Source organism: Strigops habroptila, chromosome 11 (genome assembly GCF_004027225.2).
Source record: "Strigops habroptila isolate Jane chromosome 11, bStrHab1.2.pri, whole genome shotgun sequence".
NCBI lineage: Eukaryota > Metazoa > Chordata > Aves > Psittaciformes > Psittacidae > Strigops > Strigops habroptila.
This window is the reverse complement of record NC_046360.1, coordinates 18769139-18792086: the sequence shown is the minus strand read 5'-3', so window position 1 is coordinate 18792086 and position 22948 is coordinate 18769139. Positions and strand designations below refer to the sequence as shown.

At 39.6% G+C, this 22948-nt stretch overlaps 2 protein-coding genes across 2 annotated transcripts in view; one reads left to right on the top strand and one right to left on the bottom strand.

The window, feature by feature from the left end:
• The window catches only part of SYN2 (synapsin II), a 174745-nt gene that overhangs the window by 89722 nt on the left and 62075 nt on the right, over positions 1-22948 (top strand). The window lies entirely within an intron of this gene.
• Positions 374-22948, bottom strand: TIMP4 (TIMP metallopeptidase inhibitor 4). Its single transcript, XM_030501035.1, has 5 exons — positions 22658-22948; positions 7523-7620; positions 4927-5041; positions 4182-4306; positions 374-4010 (listed from the first exon to the last, which is right to left on the bottom strand). The coding sequence occupies exons 1-5, from the start codon at positions 22923-22925 to the stop codon at positions 3813-3815; spliced, it is 804 nt and encodes a 267-aa protein (XP_030356895.1). The 5' UTR covers positions 22926-22948; the 3' UTR covers positions 374-3812.

Below are 22948 nucleotides of genomic sequence, written 5' to 3'. Positions count from 1 at the left end.
TATTTAAATTTTGTTGGTTTTAACACTGTTTATTACTAGCTACCCTCATTTGTGTTTGCTTTTATAGAATTTGATAGTTACAGTTCAGAATTCAACAACAACAGTTCAGTTGTTGCAGTTCCTCTTGTGTTTGCTCCTTCCCCTCTTATTATCCAAATTGTAACCTAGAGCTCTCTCCTTCCCCTCCAGTGCAAACCAGCTGGGGTGGGGGGAGCAGGGGAAAGCTCCAGATCTCTGTGACTTGAGTTTCCAGCTGAGCATGCCAGAGGTATGGTTGTAGGCTTCTGCTCCTTTTGCTTCTCTCATACTGTGGTGATTATTTGTACCAAGTCTTCAGAGGGCAATAAAAGGTAAATAAACAAAGATGCCATTCTTTTGTGTAAAAATGGAGCTGCTTTAATGAAACACTTTTTGAAACAGAAACATTCATCTCAGACTGATTATACAAAATGCTGTAAGGCTTTTTGAACTCATTGCTAGTTGAGTCATATCTACAGCCTTTCCCTCAGTAATTAGTTCCCTTTATTTCACTACATTCCCACTTCTTATGTTCTCTGTCATGAAAACAAAACAACAGCTTTTTCAACATAATTGTTGGACAATGTAATTAAAACTTAACTGGAACATTGAGAAAAAGCCAGTAATATTCAAGGTGGTGTCTTTTCCACCATTTACCTGAACAGTCTCCCTTCTCTGCTCTTTTCCCTACTCTTACCATAAGTCATGTGAGTCATTTTTGATTTAAAATCAAAAGTTGTACCAGGCTCTGTTTCTGCTCTAACCTTTCCTATGACACATACACAGTTTCAATAAGTAAAAATAAAATGTTGTAAAAATAAGCCACTGTTGATAATATATCAATGCCACTACAGTAAAAATCTTGACAGGGAAATAACATACTGGGAATGCTGCATTATAGGTAATCCTTGTCGTAATCTTTACCACTGCTGAATCTCAGGGAAGATAAAAATTTATTCTGAGAGAGTTTTTTGTGAAGCTTTTCTTGCTGTATTTACTGATACGAGAAAAAAAATACATCTTTGTACAATCCATTGCAGGAAAGTTGGCCAGATGTGTGCCCATACAGAAATCAAAATGGATGGCTGATACTTTTGACACACCTCATATCGGATATCTTATGGCAGGTCAAATATAAAATGTTTTTAACACCAACTATGGCATACAATTCATATTACAGTTTGTCCATAAATATCAAAGAAAACATTTATTTTTACAAGGTACAATTTGGTTAGTTGAGTTTAAGGTCTGATTACTATAAAATTGAAATAGAAACAGAACTATGTTGAGTTAAAAAGCAGAAAATATCTGTTTGCTGCAGAGTGCTATTCAGAAAACACCATTGCATCAAAATGGATTTGGAAACAAAGCTCCACTGTACATGTACTGAATAGTAATTAGCCATGCTCTTGATTCAGGCTTTGTATGGTTATTAAACTCCTGCAGGCTTGTCTAGGAGTGCTTTTGGTTTGACATGAGGAAATATGGCCTCATTTTTAAGTCTTTCTGTAAATTAGTAATATAAATGCTGAGCACTGACAGTAAATAGCACTGTCAGTATAGGAACTGCAATATCAACTCTTTTTGGGAAGAAATGTAGCCTTTGTATTTCATTTATGTAAGTAGCCATGGTGAGTCTGTGGTCCAACTTAGTGTTGGGTAATTTTTGGTTTGCCTTTAGCAAAGCCAAAAATGAGCCGGGCTTTACATTTGACAGCACAAATAGATGGTGTTTTAATTGAGGATTGTAAATTAACAAAGCAAAGCTGATTTCCAGTAAATAAAAAGAGGAATATTGACTATTAAGGGACATATATTCCTCAAGGGAATAATGGCATGCCTTCCCATTGACACTGCTCCATTTGCGCTTCATTGGAGTTGTGTAAGTTTAGCCACCAAAAAAGTAAGAATATTTATTCTCACAAGAGCATTTCAAACCTATCCTTTAAATATGGATTCATGCAAGTGTCAAAATAAACATTAGAAACATGAACAGAGTATGTCACCAAAATCATTCATACAGTTGGTTTTTTACAAGTATACACTGTATATCCAATATAGCATAACTCAGGGTGTGACAAGATACATGGAACATGCTGAATTTGATGTCCAAACTACTACTTCATCAAATTTAAGTGTATAGGCACCTCTAATTCCATTCAAGATGTGCATATCTTCTTTGCAAGTTGAAGTCCCAAGGATTTTATAAGGACCCTACAGCAAACAGAGCGAGGAACTATTTGGAAAAGTGGACTCTTGAACCCATAGACAGTAACAGCTCTGATTCCTAGTCAGCTCATGGGCTGGAAACGTCACACTGGTTAGCAGGAATGAGCACAGTGTTTGTGTTAAACCTTTAAATAGACCCAATCTAACCAAAGGAGAACAGAACTGCCTAGATCTCCGCCTGTTGTTCTAAAGTCTCCTGTGAGGAATACATGAGAGTCATTTCTAGCCAAAAGTGGGATGAAGTAAAAGAAACCCAATGAGGAAAATTGGAGAGAGTAAAATATACCAGAAATGGCAGCTATTCCAGATTCATACCCTGTGTGAGGGGTCTCATCCAGTTTCTGGAACAAGCAGTTGGATAACTCTCTGAACTTTGGCATTTACTGAAAGAATTTCTGAAGTTTTATCACTGTGAACTGAATTACTTTTGTAAACTTAAATATGCGTGAGATTAGTTACTAACTATGGTCATCGATTCATAAAAGTTAAGCCACTAAAAAACTAAAAGGCGAAGTATGTTGTAACACTTCCCTAGTTCATGAGTTACCAAATGCAGTATGACAGAGTACGATGGGTATTCATCAATCATTAATGTAAATTTAATCTATTCAATATGATCAAATAGTTGAGAGCTTTTTAGGAATCACTTGCAGTGTAAGTTATTCAATATCTATTGCATATATTTTTACGTGAGTTTCTAACAGTGCTGAAATACAATGACCTAGTCATATATTTAGAGAGGCATTATCAGGTGCTGCAGCTGCCGTGATGCCAGACGTGGTTTCTGTAAATATAAGCAGTTTTAGCCTGTCATTACTTGTGGTGGTTCCATAAAATGCTGAAGCATTAGAATATCTGGCTTTTCTTTCACCAAGGTGTAGCTAGTCCATAGAAATATTGAATTGGGTAAGAGGGTTTTGATTATCAAAGCTGTTTCTTAACTTAGTTATCCATGAAATTATAGATAAAGAAAGCTATGACTTAAGTAACATACAAAATACAAAGCACAGATTGTTTTAATCAGAGAACTGTTCAATTTGTTTCAGCAGATAAGGAGATAGAGGGATTTTTAAATCTTTTTTATAGCACATTGTTATAACACTTTACATATACACTGTACAATAATTCTTTTGTATCAGAAGGCTTTCATACAGAAAAAAATAGTTCTATAAAACATTCTGTAGTTCATCAGAAAGATCTGGAATGAAACATGGGGCACTCTTACGCTGTAAGTTAACAGAAATAGGGGACAAAATTCTGGCAATTTGTTTGTTCTCGTACATTCATATTGGTAAAAGGGAAACTTGTTGTGCCTCAGAGGACACAGAGGAGCATTCTCAGCTTGAGCCTCTCTGTACAAAGCGTAACTTTACAGAGTAGCTACCTCCAGGAGATTTGTTCCTCATCTTGCGCGAGTGCCAATTCCACAGACTCGTACTTTAGCTGTACAGGACAATTTGTTTTTGTTTCTAAGCAACAGATACATTAGACGATGGCAGTTCAAAGCTGTGAGCGTGCAGTGTTTGATGGAATTAGCCTCCAAGGCTTTCTAGAAAGTGATGGGTTTAAGGTTCGCTGATATCAATGAAGTCTTTCTCTGGGGGAGGACCACCTCGGTACCAGCTGCAAGTGCCATCACTTCTCTTGATGCAGGCATAGTGCTTGGCTTGGTGCCCGTACAGCTTTCGTTCTATCAGCCAGTCTGTCCAGAGGCACTCGTTCGGTGCAGTGATGGAACAGGGCACCATGTAGCAGGTCGTAATCTAGAGGTGAAATGGTACATGAAGTCAGCATATTGCAGGTTTCATTAAAACAGTATTTATTCTCATATAATACAAAATAGTTGATATGCAGGAGAACAGTTCACAGCAGGGACAACTGCTGAGACCTGTGAGGAGGCTCCACTGTTAGCCAGTGTTTTGTTCTATACTTACTTTGCAACCACAGCCCATTTGGTATCTCTGATTAAGACTCTTCTTTTGAGACAAGGATAAATCATCCCATGGTTCAATGTAGTTGCATAAATGGATGAAGACTTTACCATCATTTAAAATTTGGCCTACAGCATGGAAAATAAGAAAAATCAGGCAAGCAAATAAAACTAGTTTTATATAATTTTTTAAAATATAAAAAGCTTTTAACTACACCAAATTGGTCTTATTTTACAATCTTTTCAAGGAATGTAGTTAGAACCAAGAGAACTATTCTGCTGATGGTGCTAAATAAATGTAAAAGATTTAAGAATATGTTTCAAAGGATGCTGATAATCTGCCAGCAAGAGCTGGATGCAAATGCAGCAGGATGTTAAACTGGATTTCAGGGCTCTCTAGAAAAATCTGTAATTACTTAGAACCCCAGTCTCATACGTGTGGGCATGTGTTGTCTCATTAAGCATGTCTGCATTCCTGGGAAAAGCACTACTGTTGGCTTTAAACAAATAATGATGCCATGCTTCCTATTTACTAATGACATGGTTACTGACTTTCCTTTGAAACTGCTTTAAGCTTGTTAAAGGATGGAAAACATGTCAGATCCCCATATAACTACAGCTTTACACAACTGTACGTTTCATTGTGTATTATTTAGTATATAAATATGTTATTTTATCACATGGGCTGGCAAGTCAGTCTGAGCAGTTACTTCTGGCTCTATAGGTACATTAGTTTTATTCCACTTTACCTGTCAAAAGATACTGTTTTTTGTTGTTAGCTTCTAGTTTCACACCACAGAGGGACGAATCAAAAGGGGTATAGACATACTGGACATCCTTGACCTTTTCAAATCCTTTAAACATCTGAAAATGATCAGACACAGAAAGTCACTAGTGGAAAACAAACCAGAAAAAACAGTTGCAAACAACAGCTGAAAGAAATACGTGGTGCCTCTCTTTAAAAAAGGCTCTAAAGTCTGAACTGATACGAGGAAATACCAACAGTTAGACCCCTTCTCCACACTAAATGAAATGTGTCCATTAATTTTTATAAGGAAATTAGGTCTTAATTTTTTCAAATTATAGGGGGTTTAACTGTGCTGTTTCAGTGGTTTTAATGGATTTTAAAAGCTTTCTTTTCAATTTATTTTCTACTGGCATTTTCCATTGACAGAGTAATGCTGGGACAGCATTCATCTCCCAAACCAGACTTTGATTCTGTGATCTTAAGCAAGGCACTGCAGCATCATTTTCCACAGCCAGAATTTTGCCCAGTGCAGCGTTCTCAAATAACTGTTGGCAAATGGGATCCAGCTCTTGGAATTGCTAGCCTGCAGTTCCAGAGTGGATGGGTTCAGGATCAAAGCGGGCGCAGTGTTCAAGTCTCTGCTCCATAACCAGCATTTCCAACTCTAAAAGGAATTCTTAAACAAGCCATTAGGAGATCAAAACCAATTTACTTGTGTCCAAAAGCAAGAAGGAACCGTAGTATGCTGATCACCCTCAGCATGGCTGTCATCACCTAAGATGAGCTCACTGAAACCCCAGCACTCGGGTGACATTGTGCCGTGTGCTGACAGCCGCGGCCATCGGTCACAGGGCTCCCGGGGCAGCTGTGTCACTGGAAAATGAGGTTACTCGAGTCCTCTCAGGGGATGTAAATAGTACAGGGCTCTAGGGAGTACACTGTACTGCGTTCATTTTTCTGAAGCCTTATGTACGGAATAAAAAAGCCAAAGTTGTTGTCATTGGGCTTCTGATCCAAAAAGATTAGATGTGAATTTGAAGTACTCTAGTAGGAAAAACAAACACATCGAACCTGTCATCTTTGAAACTTGCATCCCCTCCTTCTGCTGCACTTAAATCTACCTTACTCAGGGTGTGGGTGTTAGACACGGGTCTCTAGTACACAGTAACTATCCCAGTATCATCTGATTTGAGTTCTCTCCGCATTAGGAAACTTTCGGTTGGGCTACAGTGTATAGTAGGATGCAGCTTTTCTTTTAATATCTCATTCATCTAAATCAACTTAAGAGGCATTATGCAGGCAACACAAACTGATTTAGCTATTAAATATATATATATCTCCATAGCAACCTGTAATGGAGATCTAGTTAATATTTAAGTGAGTTTGGTGTTTGTTTTGTTGGGGTTTTTTTTAAATCAAAGACTAAGTTATCTCTGGTTTTAATATAGATATTTGTTAAAGCATTTCTTAAGATGATAATCTTTTGTTTAACTCAGTAATTCATATTTGATCGCTTCAGCTCCTGCGTCTTCTTAACTCTATTCTGGCCAGAAGTGAGAAGTTGAAGGGTGGGACTATTAAAACCCATTTGTCTTTAGACTAAACTTGCATGTAATGATGCAGAGCATCTTTTATTAGGAAATAAATCTCTCTGGTTTGTCCAGTCCTAGCTACTTGCCTTCTGAAGCTCAGCAGAATCAAGTAAAGCTCTCGTATTGATGCCTGAGTTTCGAACAGGCCTCTACTTAGAAAAATTTGGGAGAAGCTCCAAAGCAGGTCCAATATACAGATGTATATCAGAAATTTCAGCATGCTGTTACTGAAGAATGGTAAGACAGACTAGACTTCCCATTCTTTTTTTGTGCTGAAGTATAAGACAATTTGCATTTCTATAATGTTACTGAAGTGTTGCAGAGTAGCAACAGAAAATTCAAGTGCTAATGGAAGGAAAGAGAATTGCTCTGGTATTTATATGCTTACTTCTGTGAAGAAACATTTCAAAATATCCTTAATACTTTAAGAAGACAGAAAGTGGCAGATGGTGAAGAGTTTGGGGGTTTGTTTTAGCAAGGCAAAAAGAGCTGGCTTGTTGAAATTACTATAAAACCTTATCAGAAGCCATGTGTGATAACCACCCTGCAAATATTTTGTGATATTCTTTTTTACCATAGATTTTTCTTAGTAAAACTCCTGTGAGATGATCAACTGATACAGTTTGAAGGATTGCTTATTTATTGTTTAAACAGGCAGTGTTCATAAAGAGCTGCTAAGTGTTCCCAGTCAATGTCATAATATAAATCATACAAACAATACAAAATACTATTCTGTGGAAAATGAGAGAGAAAACAGCCTAGGAAATGTAAAAAACATAACCCAACCCAACAAACAAAACCCTCACCAATGCACATCAACAACTTTTAACTGAAAGAGACTACCTGTTTCCTGTGTATTCCCAAAACAGGTAGATCATGATCTGTTTTACATCAGTGAGAGGCAGGTGGAGCCTTTTCCAGCTTAAAGCCTTTAAGGGCTAGACTGTAGTCATATGCATAGGTTATCAGCATTGAACTTCAAAATAGCTTAGTGATTCCATGTACCTTTATTTGTTTGATTTCATACCGGATCATTTTGTGGGTATCAAGAGGATTATCACTGGCAGGAACCACCTTCTCACTGGATATTTTTGCTCGAATCACTGTAATAAAGAAGACGTTTTAAATGCAAATAAGTATATGCCTGATTTTATAAGCAATAGCAAAAATTATATTGATAGGTTTTAGCATTGTTTTTACACTTTACTTAGATTTTAAGGCTTGAATCCCATAAAATTTTATAAACCATCATCATTATAATCAGTGAGCAAGGGAAACGACACGGCTGTTGATGGAAGAACTGTTGATCAGTTAAATATACTTGAAGTTAACACTCTGAAAGACCATACCAGGCAAGATTAAAGCATCAATTTTATGCATGAAATCAGAAGACAAGAAGAGAATGTTCTTTCATTCACTTCTCTGAGACTATAGATTTTAGCACTTTTCTTAACACGTCATTAGTTGTGTTGACCTGTATAAATTAATTACTCCCTCTTTTGACACATTTATTTCCTATTCTTTAAACAAGGAAAACATGAGACTTTATGGAAGAAGAAAAGGTTTCTTTTCCTATCTGTCTGTTTGAGGCATCTCTCTTGTATATGCTGTTTAAAATATACCAGGACTATTAAGCCCAGAGAATAACAGGATTCTAAGAACATGATATATGGCAAAATGTTCTCTGGGGACTTCTCTCCCCCAGAAAATTGAGAGTCCTGGTTTTGCTTGGTTCTGGATGCCACTGCTCCAGCTCCTCTCCAGATGCATTACTTGTTAGAACAGGTTGTATCTGCAGGGAGAGATACTGGCAGAGGCTGGAGCAACCAACAGTCAAACCTCAGACCCAACTTTATGTCCCAATTTGCAGTTGGGCAGAGATGGATCTCTGCTAAGACATCTATATCTGCAGGGACCAGAAGTATCCTTCAGTAGGAGAGCAGCTCTCAGGCTCCTTTTTTATTTTGCTTTTATTTTTCATGATGAAAGGGACCATTGTATCACAATTTGTGTGAATCAGCCACAATCCTTCATAGAATAAGTTCAGTTAGAAGGAGCCTGTGGAGGTCTGGTCCAGCCTCCTGCCCAGCTCAAATCAGGGCGCTCAGGGCTGTGTCCCAGCTGAGTTTGGACTGTCTGAGCATGGTGATTCTGCAGCCTCCCTCAGCCCCTGTGCCAGGGTCTGACCACTCTTAACAGGTATGAGGTGAAATCCTCATACTTCCCATTCCCTGAAAAAAGTCTCAGGGTGATGCAGAGGAAAATCTTCTGGCATCAAAATTAGGCTTTTCCAAAAAAACCCCAAACATTTCTTCAATGTGTTGACCACTAAACATCACAGATTGCAGTTTTCCTTACAGCCAAATAGAGGTCAGTCCCACCTAATAATGGTCAGTTCTCATTTCCTCGCTTATTAGCAGAGCAAACTAGATGTAATAACCAACATGCTGCAGATGCCAACAGCTTCAAAGCTTGAGCCCTTCCTCCTCCCAAGTCATTTAAACTCTTTTAAAGAAGCATTTTAGACTTACGGGTTGGATTGGAAAGAGTTCTTTCAAGTATGAATGGCAAATTCCTCATTTCAAATGGTGAGTGGCAGCATCTCTTTAATCATCTGCAGATGTGTTATGTTCCCACAAATTAACAGTACTTCTTAAATGCTTTGATCTAATTCAGATAAAAAGTGTTGTGGATTGTGTGTACTACACTGCTGGAAAGGTCAAATTAGAATCATGTTGGTTTGTTTTGCGATGCTTCCCTTTTCATCATGACTGCCTAAAAAGAAGTTTTCTCAAGAAAGAGTTCACTCAGTGTGAAAGGTAAAGCAGAGAGAGCAGCTAGGAGCAAGCTCCATTAGTTTCTTAATACCATAACATGGTTTATATGCAGGAAATCTTTTCCTGCCTACTCAATGCAAACATTTGTAGAATAATTAAAGCTGCTTTCCCCCTTGTGTTTAATATTGAAACATTACTCATTTTCATAGTTTTATTAGATTCTGCTTGTTAGCATCTGAGAGAAACATTCCAGATGATCAGTGATAGCTCACATGGTCTCCATGGAGCTACGCAAGGCTGAAAGTGTAACGTTCTGGGGGTTGTCATTAAGAGATCTTTTCCTGAGTATGTAGAAGAAAATTAAAACTATTTTTACGTTGTGTTTTGTTCATTTGTTTGTTTAAGAGAAAGCTTCCAGATGGGAAAGAAAAACCAAATTGAGATTTATTTTTTTTAAGGACAGGAAAGTTTTATTGTTATAGGATGCCTAAATCTTTAGTTAGTTGGGTTTTACTTGTCTTTTCTCCTGAAACCAGACTCAAATGCACACAGATCTTTTTGGGCCTTTTAATTCTTCTTGGTTTTCTTTTTTCTGTGCTCTAATATTTTTTTTCAATCAGTGTCGTCTCGCTGTCTCCTGAAACCTCTTATTCATGTGGTTGCTTCTGTTTTTAACCACAAGCACTTCCTGATGTAGCATTCCTGGGCCCAGCCATCTCCCTCGCTCCACTCGTGGTTCAGAGGGTGGTTATAGCTTAGGATTCCTCCTCGTCTGCACTTCTTTTCAAGACATGGTTCCAAGTATACCATGGCTTGGCTTTTCCTCTGTTCGACTGAGAACAACCTCTGGTTGTTTAGTGTAATAGTGTCATTTTATCTGTTGGACAGTTATTGGTTCCTTATGAGGAATTTGCATATATGAAATACATACGCATAGTCTGCATGTTCTAATGCCAGTAATTCAGTCTGCTGCAAATTTGTTCTGCCTTAAAAATATGTATGGTTTTCCAAAAGACATCCACTCCAGTATTGCAGTGGTGGCACGTCGCGTTTCTGCGGAGCTCCTGTTATAACTCATGGTACTTTCCTACAGTGTAAACCTTTCTCCCCGCTGTGCAGCTGAAGGTTGTCTCAGGTGACTCAAGTGGAAGGAGGTTAATGTGATGGAAGCCACGCAGGGCTCGGGCAGAGCCTCAGAGCCTCAGTCACGCTGCAGTTCTTGGCTCCCACGAACTATGCTGAAGCCGTAGTGGCAAATTGCTGCCTCTGAGCAACAACTCTGAGTAGCAACATTCTTCCAACAGGCGTCTTGAGGAGGAATCTGTGTTTCAGCTGTAGCCTCCAGTTTACTTCAGGCTAAGTTAGCTATCTAGCTACCTGAACAGATACTTAATCTTCACTGCTTTTAAGTGGTCTATTTCTCAAGAAGTCAGGGAATTTTATTTCATATCACACAAGCTTATAATCAGCATCACCTTTGCTACAAAAACCTTGAAATGAGATTTCAAAAACTATGATGACAGGACGAGAAAGATGTAAGTTACTAAAAAGTTATGAACAAGGTTGTAATAATGACTTATGCAGCTATTTTTTTTCTTACATTTATTGCCTCAGTTTAGCCCTTACATTTAATTACCTAAAACATGAGTGATTTTAGAGCACTTATGTCTACCTGTCTCTTTAGTGTCCGACACTTTGATCAAGGTGTTGCCAGACACTATTGCGCTTGTAGTCACAAGGAACAAGTGGCACAAGGAGAAGGATCTAAATCAAAGCATATTGTCATGTGGATGGATTGAGGACAGCATCGCAGTTATTTATGAGAACAGCCAAAAGAAAGCATCCAGGTGTGCAAAAGTAGAAAACACAAGTGTTTTTCTGAAATTGCTATCAGTCAGAGTATGCAGGATGAAATAAAGTAGAGCTATGGACACATAACATTTCTGTACATCATTTTGAAGACCTCTGTATTCAAATGAACTTTTATCTATAAAAATATGTCCTTTTAGCAAAATGAAAACATTCACATGCACAATATGCTGCTGTTTCTGCTCACCCTTCTACTCTAAGATTATCTAAAACTTCTACCTGTCTGTCTGTCTAACAAAACTTTTTGGGTTAAGGGAAATAGCACAGGGACAAGTGCAGGAGCCCCATCCACAGAGGTGTTGAGTTTATTCAAAACCTGATGCTTCAATTCAAAAATTCTTCATGTCCAAAAGTTGTGTGGATTTTTGGGGGGAGGAGGGTTTGTTGGGTTGTTGGGTTTTTTTTATCAAAAGCATATATAGACTTCTTCTCACAAGAGGTTAATGAAAGGTCTGCTCTTCTGGATTTGGCCTCATTGCAAACACTTCTGTGAGATCCAACACTATTTTATATGTCCAAAGGAAGGAAATACCACTGCATGCAGAAGTTGCCTCTTTTCCTACACTCAAGCAGTTCTGTTGTTCTGATCATAGGCTCCCGAAACCATGGTTGGAATGCGACAGAGGCTCTAGTGCATCTCTCATGCTCACTGAAGTGTTTATGAAAAGAACATCAGGAGAATAGAGCCCAAGTTGTTAGTTTGAAGCTGTAAAGGTGAAGTTTTGGGGTCCAGCACAGTAAATAACTGCACAGTAAAGCAGGAGACAACTGCAGTGAAGCTGGGCTCTGCAGGCCACCCAGGGGTGCTGTGTGAGTGGCCTTTCCTGTGCTGTGGTGAGAGGCTTGTGTGACTGCCAGGTGCGTACTTCGTCCTTCATTCTAGAATCTCCATTCTTCAATCCGAATACTGGAGTTATCTCCCTTCTTAGCTGCATGTATCAAATTCATAGTTCTCAGTTCACCTGGTGGTAATTCTCACTGGTGCTAATAAAACTTCACCCTATCTGATGAAGAGATGCCTGTCTGTTTTTAAAAGCATTTAAATTAACTATAAAAGGCTTCATTAATTTTATATGCTTTGATTTATTTTGCAGTATCATAAGGGAAACTTCCAGAATTGATTAACTAATCAGTGATATAGTACTGATGGACTTTCATTTGAATATTGGGCTAAACTATTCTGCAATAACTAGAGACTGCAGTACAGTGCTGGTAGTGCCACAAGTTACAGTACAGCCAGGACAAAACCCAGCCAAGAGTTGGCAGTTAACCAGCTGCATTATCTTCAGGGTGTTCACCTATAGAATTAAGAATAGGCTTTATTAACACCCTGTCACTCCTCCTCTATCAGTGATCAATGTAATCCAAGACCACCCCCTCCTCGTAGTATAAAAGTGCTAAAGCATTTTGTGTTCTGTAAGAGAAGAACGGGGGCAAAAATGTCCAAAAGAAGATAAAAGTTATTGATTGATTGACATGAACATAATGTTTTAAAATACTTAATTACATGCCTAATGTGTAGCTTTACATACAGTGATATTTTTAAAGCAGATTTTTTTGAAGACTTAGAAATAACTTTCAGGAGAATTAAGAGATTTTCCTTACATTGTGTTACAGTATTTGATTTGTATCAAAATGAAATGCCATCTCAGTTAGTTGAAATCTCTGAAACAGAGGTGGGAAATACAGTATATGTGTCTGTAGATATACAGCATTCATGTACTATTCACTTAGTAAGAGAAGATGTGTGTCCATTGATATGGGAAGTAGTTATGGAAATCTTTGCCTGTGTTACACGTGTTGCTTGGAGCAGGAATCACATCTGCTGCTTTTAAATGAAACAAAGTAATGAGTAATACTATCAAGTGCCAGCACCAGGAGAATTATGTTATGGCTTAATAAGATGCCCTTAACCTGAAATGTTTAAGGCCTTTTGAAAGCACGTCCCTTAACAGCAAATACTCTGGTTTCTCTGTTCGTGCTGAAGGATTTGCCAACTGCAGGTTCATAAAAATGCCATTATTTTTTATCCCGTTCCCATTTATAATTTTCTTCATTTTTCTCTGCTCTGAGTCCAAAAAAAGGGCTCTGCTAGTGCTATAACTCCATTTCACAGATTCTGAGTTGAGATGATCTGTACTGCACGCAGAAAGGTCTGTACTCTGCTTTCAAAAACTACTTTACTTTTTATTGCTACAGTTATTTGGTTTTCCACTGAGAGGCACGTAAATCCTTATCTTTATTCAGGATAACTAACCAGAGTTAAACTCTGAGGCAACTTGCACTTAGCAAATTGACTCGAATTTATTTGTGATCTTTCAGAATCTGGCTGTTAGGAATTTACTGCAAGGGCTTCATGCTCTGTTCATTATTGGACTAATTTTAACTTCTTTAAAGAAGAATTCGGCATCCATGTGGTTTAGGCTCTGTTCTTTTAATTCAAAACTTGCCTGTTTCATTCTGTTCCTGTATTTTACATAGATATATGTTTACAGCTTACAACAGTCATGATTCTTTCTATGTCAAGCACATCAGCTAGAGACCATTTCTGCCATAGGTGTCCAAATGCCTTACCATCAGTTGGTTTTGCTGTGTTTGGGGGCTTTTTAAATTAAAATTTGCTGGCCAGCATCGTCACCTCTGAAAAACAGTTTGATAGGATTCATGTATTTTTCTCTTCTTCTACAGAAGATCTTGGGGGGCGGGGGGTGTAGGCTGGAAGTTGAGTCTAGGGGCTGAATGAAAACTGATGTATTTTGTCAGAATGGACAAAGATCAAAGTCATCAAAGATGACTCCTCGGTCCCTGCAGGAGTGCTGCCAAACAATTGATGCCAATACCAGTTTGGTGATGAGACAGATCTAACAATACGCTGCTTTGAGAATAAATCTGGCTCATCTGGCCCATGCTTAATGTTGTCACAGCCATCCAGTGCGTGTGTCCACACAGTTTTTGCTTTTGGTGCTTACAACATACAGGAGAATGCAACCATTCTTTTGCAGTGTTGATTTCTGAATTCTTATGCAAGCTTTTAATTGTTTCAGACTTCAATAGAGAGAGATGATTACTTCAGGCTATCTGCTGAGGTGCTAGATCGTCCTTATTCTTTTGGCAGTGGAAACCTAACAGTTTTCTCTTTGGAGAGCCAAGCAAGGTGTGATTGTATGATTTAAACAGCTGAAAAAGAACCAATGTATTCAGCAAACACCTCATCTATCCATTTTCCTTTCAACAAGACGGATCAGCAAACAGTAGTTTCATTTCCAATCTCTAACCCAACTCAGATGTTTGAAGCTGCTGTTTATGCTAGCTAGGATGTGAAGGCACTTTTATTTTTCCTGCTTTGTATTTTAGTTTTCTGATATTCCATCAGTAAATGCTTGTAGCCATCTGTAAAATAACCAAGTCAGCAGCATAGCAATTAACTGAACAATAGTTTCTGAAATCCCAACAAAGAAAAACAGTGGAACTTCCTGGACTGCTTGGACGCAAGTGTTTGGGATCTGTAACCACAAGAGAGCTTGTTGAAGAACATAACTGTAACAATAGCAGGCTTTTTTCCTTTATTCTATGGAAAGCGATGTATGGAAGAGCATTGCCTAGTCTTGGTGGTGCTTCCAGCATGAGAAGGTAAGTGTGGTGACCTAACAATCACATCTGTAACTGAACAGTCAAATACTTATAGTAAAGAGTTATCACTACGGAAGAACTCCATGGAATTTTTGAAGTGGAAGGTTGATTTAAAGTATTAGGCCAGAATGGGGATATTTCATCATTCGTTGTTATTCATGGCATTTTTATTCAGAAAAAATCACTGCATTCCAACTCCCTGTCCCGAAAACCTCAGGAATACTTCTGAAGTCAACAGAGCAGATACCAGGGATTATGTTATCACCATTTCATACGGATATTAGTTTGCATGGTATTACTGTTCAATGTAAATGCTTTGTGGAATTCAGTTACTCTTCTGTGTTTTAGTAACACAAAACTGTGCTAGTCTGCAGCCAAAATGCATTTCCATTTGATGCTTTCAGAATGTAGGAGGCCTACATTTAAGCTCATTAGGGCTCTCAGGTAGGTCAGGATTTTGTGAATCTCTGTGTGTTTTTGGCTTGGGATGCAAAAATTCCTTGTATTGAAGGCAGGAGTTGATGGGGTTTGGCTTCCCTGTTAAACCAGAAGATTATGTGGTTCCATTTTCTATTAATTAGGAAAATACATTCAATTTATGAGAGTGAGGGTTTAAGATCTAGTTTTTACAAACTTTCAAACAGAGGAGGTGAGTGTGTTTTTACCAGATACGTGGTATTCTTTCAACTTAAATATTACCTTAAAAATAGCCTGATTTCCTAATGTTGTTCAAGGTCAGCTTTATTTTTCTGCAGTGTTTTTACAGCTGCTGCTCATGTTACCAGAAATACTTCACAAGCCTCAAATACCACATCATTTGACTAGTAATCAACATCTGCCTAATTTCAGCTGAAGAATAACACTCTCTTTATACTCCAAAGCCTGTAGAACAACATACATAATGTTATTGTAGATTTCCATTCATAGCTGCATGCCCCTTCCTCCGCGCAGAAGAAACACCACATTATTGAGAGATGTTTTAATGAGGAAGTTAGGGATTAAAGTTGGTGGATTAATAGGATTAAGAGTTTGGCAGTCTTTCATGTTCTGTGTTTTATATTATTTAATCTTTGTCTCTGAGCTTGAATTGTGTTTTCCCCACAGTGTGTGTAGATCACTGGGCTTGAAATCATGGGGTTGAGTTTCTGAGCACTACAATGCATGCTTTTCAATAAAAATCACACAGTTCCTGAATTTCCTTATCCTGCATTTATAGCATATTCAGCAATGAGTCAGTGTTACCGAGTTACTTCTAAATCAGCATAATTCTTCTGAGATTTCATGTTTCTACACAATAGTCAGCTCTGGTTTTTCCACGAAAGCTACGTTACTTTGCAGTTGTCAGCTGCGTTCTAATTGACAGGACCGTTGTGCTCAGTGGCTCCTTAAAATCCTGTCCCGTTGTTCAGTTTCATGATGCCACCTCATTTTACAGCTTTGAAGCTGTTGGGAACACTGCCATGAAAAAGTTCAATGAGCAAAGGGAAGGAGAGTGACTGTGTTTTTCCAGACAGAGCCTCGTTTTCATGCTTAAGTGGCAGGGTTCTAAGAGCAGTAATTTACTGGAGATTGGAAATTACTTCTTAGAGATGCATGATATTGGCAATGCAATTCTAGTCTTGAATTCAGAACTGAAAAGTAAGTTAGGAAACTAACTAGACATGGAATTCTGAAGTAAGTTCTCAAAATGCTGGCTTCTGTCTCCAAACCTCAATGAGATGTAGGGTTACTCATAGGTCTAATAATTCAGGTAATATTTCCTACTCCCAAAGAGGAAATCAGTCTTTACCCTAAAAAGCTGTTTCACCAAGATTTTGCTAAGTGTTAGCTGCAAATGGAAGGACTCATACTGCTGTTCCCATAGCAGCACTCCAACTATTCACTGAGAATGAATATCGAGGTGCTTTATTGATTGATACAAATACGTGCAGTTGTAAGTAGTGATTAACAGCACAGTATCTCTGCAGTCAGTGCAGCCAGTTTGGGGGTTTTTGGATGGCATTTAGAGGTCAGGCTCTGATGCCAAGAATGTATATGTACTGCAATTGTAACTGCATTGTAATAGGCAGTTTGTACCAGGGATGGGCCTTTGCAGGGTTGCAGATGTTTTTACTTTATCAAGAGCTTCACTCAAAGTGCATCAGTAGCTACTTCAAATTAGATAACTCCCAAGGATTCATACTGTCTAGGGGGTTTAAATTTTATTTGTGAATACTATTAATGTGTAATAAGAGGTGAGTAAAAGAAGTCACTATGTATTTCTTTCATACTTGGAGAAGTAAGGAAGAAAACTATCACCTTTTCTGTAACTGACTTTGGCAGGGCATTGTGGGTTTGGTATCTGTGTCATTTAGGAGTCTGTTGAAGTGTGTGTTAAGAGTAAAATGTCTATTTCTCAATAATTTTTATTAATGAACTTAGTCCTATAACAAAAAGTGGCCATAGGAAGGGTATGACTGTTACTGATTCCTACATCCCAGCACTGCTCTCTGAACACTTGTGGGGCTCAGTTGGGCACAGGACTGAATTCAGCTTTTCTCAGCCACTTGCCGAAGACGTGAGACTGAGAGGATTGTCTCATTTTCAGCCCCTCTGCATTAAACCTACCAAACAGGAATAACATCACTTTTGAGTAGTATAATTTCTAGCTGGTTTTAGGATGATTTATCGGTTAATATAATTAGGGTTCTGAAAATACTGCTCTGGCAGCATGCTCTGTCAATGGCACTAATACTTTGCTAGGTTGCTTGGAGCAGCATGTTCTAGTGGAAGGTGTCCCTGCCCATGGCAGGGGATTGGGACTGGATGAGCTTTAAGATCCCTTCTAATGCAAACCAGTCTGGGATTCTATGATTATCTATGGTAATACAGTCTCACAGCTTCTTTTTCATAATCATTCTTGCAAGAAGGATGCTCAGGTGCAGTGCTTTTCCTGTTGTTGTTTGAGAGAGAACAGGAACAGCAAAAGTTCGGTTCATTATTTCAATAATGGAAGTCACAATTCTTGGAATAGAAACTCAGCTTTCATTTCAGGGAGGGGGGGACCCCTGAGAAGTGATAGCTGTGTAATCCCTTTCAGTTGGTGACAAGCTACTCTAGCAATAACCTATGCATTGTTGTCACCGATGTCCGCTCTAGAGGAAGGACCTTGCTAGGAAGCCTCCATTTAGCAGGACAATAATATAAGTGCAGATCATATGCCAAGTGTTCTAACCTTTCCATGCTATGGAGGAGAGTCTAAAAGACTAGGCAGCTCTGTGCTGCAAGCTGGGTGACCCCATGTTAGTGGGGTCTGTGACCCATGATCTGCCACGCTCTGCCCACTCCCTCAAGAGTCAGGAGGTGTTAGGGGCTCTGCTGAAACCCTCCCAGAAGACAAAGGTCTGTTGCACTCCTGTCTGTAATGGTCTTCTGGTACATGGTGTGGTTACAACTGTGTGAACACTCTACTCCCAAACACGTGAGGATTCGTTACAAAGCTGCTTCATTTTGTGTCAAAACCCCCACTGCAGGTGCTCATCAGCTTGAACATGCGGGTGTCATATCTGCATAATCACACTGCTCACAGCAAATAGTCTCTGTGAGATTAAGAATATGGTGAGTGCATATAACGTAATACAGTAAAAATGAAATATAAAGTCTCCTTTCATGTCCCTGTTCACCTTTTCGCACCTAACTTGGAAGAAACACTGGCTGCATTTCTAATACATTTTCCAATGCTGATTTTTCCCATCAGGGAAGTTACTTCCCTCTCTAATAACGTACAAATTAATCCATTCCAGTACAAAACTAGATATTATAATGCAGAGAGGCAAAATTGTGGGATACTGAGCCATGAAAGTTTTAATATGAAATTCAATAATAAAGAAATAGTGTATGGTAATTTTATCCTAGAGGAGCTGACTTTGAAAACTTAATTCTGGTGTATTTAAATATTATTTTTACTGTTATTTTTAAATGTGATTAAAATTTAATTTATCATCTGGCACATCTTTACAATGCGTGATCTCAGTGATCTTGGGAGATTTGAACAACCTGAAAATGCTGCCAAGCTCCAGCTGTAAAGCTTCCATCATATTTGAAATGTGCCACTCTTCTGCAAAGCTATAGAACTATTCTCTGAAGCTATATTATATACTGATTTGTACTCGAGGTCTCTTAGTTTTGTTGGAGTGTGGTGCCCAATATTCAGGAAAAATACCATTTTTTTATATAGATGTTTAAGAAGAAACAACAATAAGACAGTTTAAATCAGAAAGATCACATCTAACTTGAAAGGGAAGGTACTGGTGTTACATAGCTAAGAAATGCAAAGTGCTTACATATTCATCCCGCTGTCCGAAAAATAACCTTGCTTATGCCTAAGGGGGAAAACCATCATGATTTAAAAGTGTCAGACTTTGGAAAGGAATCGGTCCTCTCTTCAGATACCATTTCTCTCTCCAGATTGCCTAATTCGATGTGAAGGTTGGTTTAGGATTGAGTCCAGGAAGACTGAAGTCAGTGGTAAAAGGGAGATCAGGTATCTCAACACTATCTGATAAACTCAATTGCATCCATGATTCTCTCCAAAAAGACCCATTATCAGAGGAATTTTCTTTCATTGGCTTGACACTATGGTGCCTTGCTACTGGATTTGAAACATTAACCAGCATGTCCTCATCATGTTTCGTTGCAGTATGGAGAAAGCCTCCTGGATGCTTCAGGGGAAAAGGGGTCAGCACTGGCAAAGAGCAGAGCAGTGCATGGAATTGCAGTGTCATAAACCTGCCACCTCCATGTCCAGTGAAAGTCCTCTTGAGAAGTATGGGTGTCTTTGGGATTTGGAGGCATTCAGCATATTTTAGGAGGGCCTCAGTACCATTTAGAAGAACACAAGAGGGATACATCTCCCTTTTTTCATAACAGGTGTGTATCTTCATGGTGCCAGGCACTTCCTACAAATGAGGACTGGCCTCTCTTTGAAGTGAAGTTTAAAACTACTGAGAAGTTCATGAAGATTGCTCAGATTTGTACAAATTCACGCGCTCTTACAGCTACGTGGGAAGATTAACTCTCAAACTCAGATAGATGGCAGGACGGGCATGGCACTCATGATTTACTACCCATCATTACTGTTCTTCCTGCAGCGTACAACCATGTAACACCTGCAGGGCTCTTCACTTATTCCTTATTTTAGGTTCTGCAGGACCAGAAGCTCTCTTTTACTCTAGGTCTGTCAGAAAGCCTGTTATTTCTATCAAGTTACTCAGGTTGTGTGGGTGTTCAGAAAGAGAGTAAAGCCACAAAACCCTCCTGGCGGTAAAAGCCAAAGTATCACAGCACTAATCACGGGAACAAAAAAAAGTGAGAAGAACTTGTCCCAGACTTCAATTACTCTATCTGCTTGTTGTTTTTCTCATATAAATGCTAAGCTTGCTGAGTGGCTTCACACATTCAGTTAATGGCTCAAGTAGTGTCTAATGACTCAACCCCCTCCACCTCCATGTTCACTCCAGCCAAATCACAAGTGATCCTAAAGGAAAAGTAAATGTTACAGATACATAGGGAAACTGAGAAATAATGCAGTGTCCAAGTGCGTGCTTTGGGTTTGTCTCAGCTTTTACTTTTCTGCGGAAGTCAGAGGCATGTCATGGTTTCTTTTTTTCAATGAGGTGTGCTGGGGTTTTGTTCTGTGAGGAAATACTTGAGTGTGTTTATGGGTAAATGGATTCATGAACTTAATCACTGAAAAAATAGAATAGTCTTAGCAAACAGCTGGATTAACACTCGGCTTCCATAGATCTTGGTAGCTGAAGAGCTGTCCCTTTGTTTAATCTTTTGGAAGTATGAAAATGTTGACATTGGAGTACAGATTTTCCATTTAATCTTATTAAATCTTAAAAAAAAAAAAACCCATACCAAAACAAAAAGCCCCCAAACAAAACCACAATAAAATATCTTTCAATATGGTGCTATTAAGAGGAGAGGTTTGAGTTATGCTACTGCACAGTTACGCTTACTGGCATGGTGTGAGCTTCCCAGCCCCTTTTCAGAACCAGGTGGCCCCAAGGACACAGGGGGGTGGCTTCAGACCCACTATGCATCAAACAGCAGAGGCCCAGCCCAAATTCCCAGGGGATGGTGCTGCCCCTTCCACAGGCAGCCGCAGCCCGCAGCCTGCTCCCACACATGGGGTACAAACCCAAGGCTGCTGGCAGCGAGGTGGAGGAGCCACCTCTGGCACCCTGGTTGGGAGGGATTCCTCTTACACGGGGCACACAACTCCACTTGTCTTCTCCAGCTCCTTTAGAGTAACTTTGTTTATGAAAGATATTGTGGCCAAAGGAAATCAAATAATTCATCCTTAAACACTCAGGGCAGGTTTTATGCAAATGCATATACAAAAACATCTATGCAGATATTTATATGAAAGGATATCTACATGTCTCTATCATTTTATAATATATAGAAATACTATTTTAAAGTTATAAATATTAAACAAAGGCATCCTTGATATAGATGTTGCATAGCCAAGAGGAGCAGTTCACTTAAATAGGAATATTTATAGACGTGAGAGCTTGAGCATCAAGTCCAAATATAAAGTAGTTGTATTTTACAATCTTCAGTATTTAAATATGAAAGTAGCCTATAGCTACCATTTGTAAAATGCATCTAAGAATAGAGTAAGTCTTGCTATATACCATAGGAATGGCCAGAATGGCTTCCCTGAGGAAGATGCCTCGTAACAAGTATTTTGAGTTTCCTCTGTACTGTGAAATTGTTTGTTTAGGAAAATCTGTACAGTAAGTCTAAAAGCCATCACTTTCTGATGTCCAAGAATGCAGCAGAGGAATATGGCTCAATGTGTAGATGAAGAGTTAAGCTCCTGGTAGCACAACTTCTGTTTTCTGTCCCACCTTAAGCAACCCCAACTTTGTAATGCCTGGTGGAGGTAACTTCATGAAAAACATTGCTTAACACGAGCAGATTAAAAACCAATTTAACTGATGGCCACAAACAGAGCTTAGAGTCCGTCATGGCCACAGAGATTTTGTGTCAGGGTATAAAAGCCATTAATCAGTATGCAGAAGGTACTGCCTGCCCATAGAGATGCTAATTTTGTGACACTTTGGAAACTCATGTTCTACATTTACTAGTCACACTAGATGGAAACTAAACCCGCCTTAGCTTGAGCTGGGAAATCAAAGGACTGCAAAATGACACATTTTCTTGTCCCCATGCAGGCTAATTTTGAGATCTAGAGTTTCTTTCTGTAAGTTGCTTGACAGCCCCAGTGCAGACTGAGTATCATGAAACACAGTTGTCCTAACGATGGGAAGTTGTACAGCAGTGCTGCTGCCAGTTTGGCTTTTTTATTGCAGAAAATAAAGAGCCCATCACTGTCCTGCTCAAGTATTAGAAAATGACAAAGTAATCCAGCAGCCAAGTAAAGTAGTTTGTGGTGGAGTAGAACAGAGACCGAGTGCTTCAACATGCAGCACTGGGGGCTGTTATTTTATGTTTTGGGGATTCCATCTCCCCGAATTGTTATAAAAGTATCTATATGCATAGTTTATACATAGCAGGCATATTTCAATAGAGTACTCTATTGAATACAGATGCTGTTAACAGTAGCCGTTTGAAAGTTCAGGTATTTACCCCGCTTACTCCAAGTCAGGACCTGCTGGAGAAGCAATTCCTATTTAGAATAAAAGCCACTCAGTATTACAGGGATTTCAGCCGTTCGTGCCCGCGAACGCTCTGGGCAAGCGGCGCGGCTCCCAGCCGTGTTTCCACAGCCCCGGCTGCCGGGGGTGCTCCGCGGCCGCCAGTCACAGCCCCGCGCACCCGCTCCCGCGCTCCCGGCGCCGCCCGCACTCACCCAGGGCCGCGTCGCAGATGAGGTGCTGGGGGTGCGCGGGCGCGCAGCTGCAGGCCCCGGCCAGCAGCGCGGTGCGCGCCGGCAGCAGCAGCAGCAGCAGCGCGGGCAGCGGCCCCAGCGCGGCGGCTGCGCGGCTCATGGCGCCTGGAGCGCGGCGCGTCCCGGGGCCGCCCGGCAGCGAGCGGCGCAGCTCCAGCGGGCTCGGGAATCCCTCTAACGCTCGCTCCGAGCACACGCTCCCGTTCACTGACTCCTGCTTCCCTGACATAGGACCCTCTTATTTATGGCCCT

Coding starts and splice junctions, on each gene's coding strand:
- TIMP4 (XM_030501035.1), bottom strand. CDS start 22,925: ATGTCAGGGAAGCAGGAGTCAGTGAACGGGAGCGTGTGCTCGGAGCGA. Junction 4,307..4,926: donor AAAACAGTATCTTTTGACAG/GTAAAGTGGAAT, acceptor TCCATGCTGTAG/GCCAAATTTTAAATGATGGT. Junction 4,011..4,181: donor AAATGGGCTGTGGTTGCAAA/GTAAGTATAGAA, acceptor TTTCACCTCTAG/ATTACGACCTGCTACATGGT.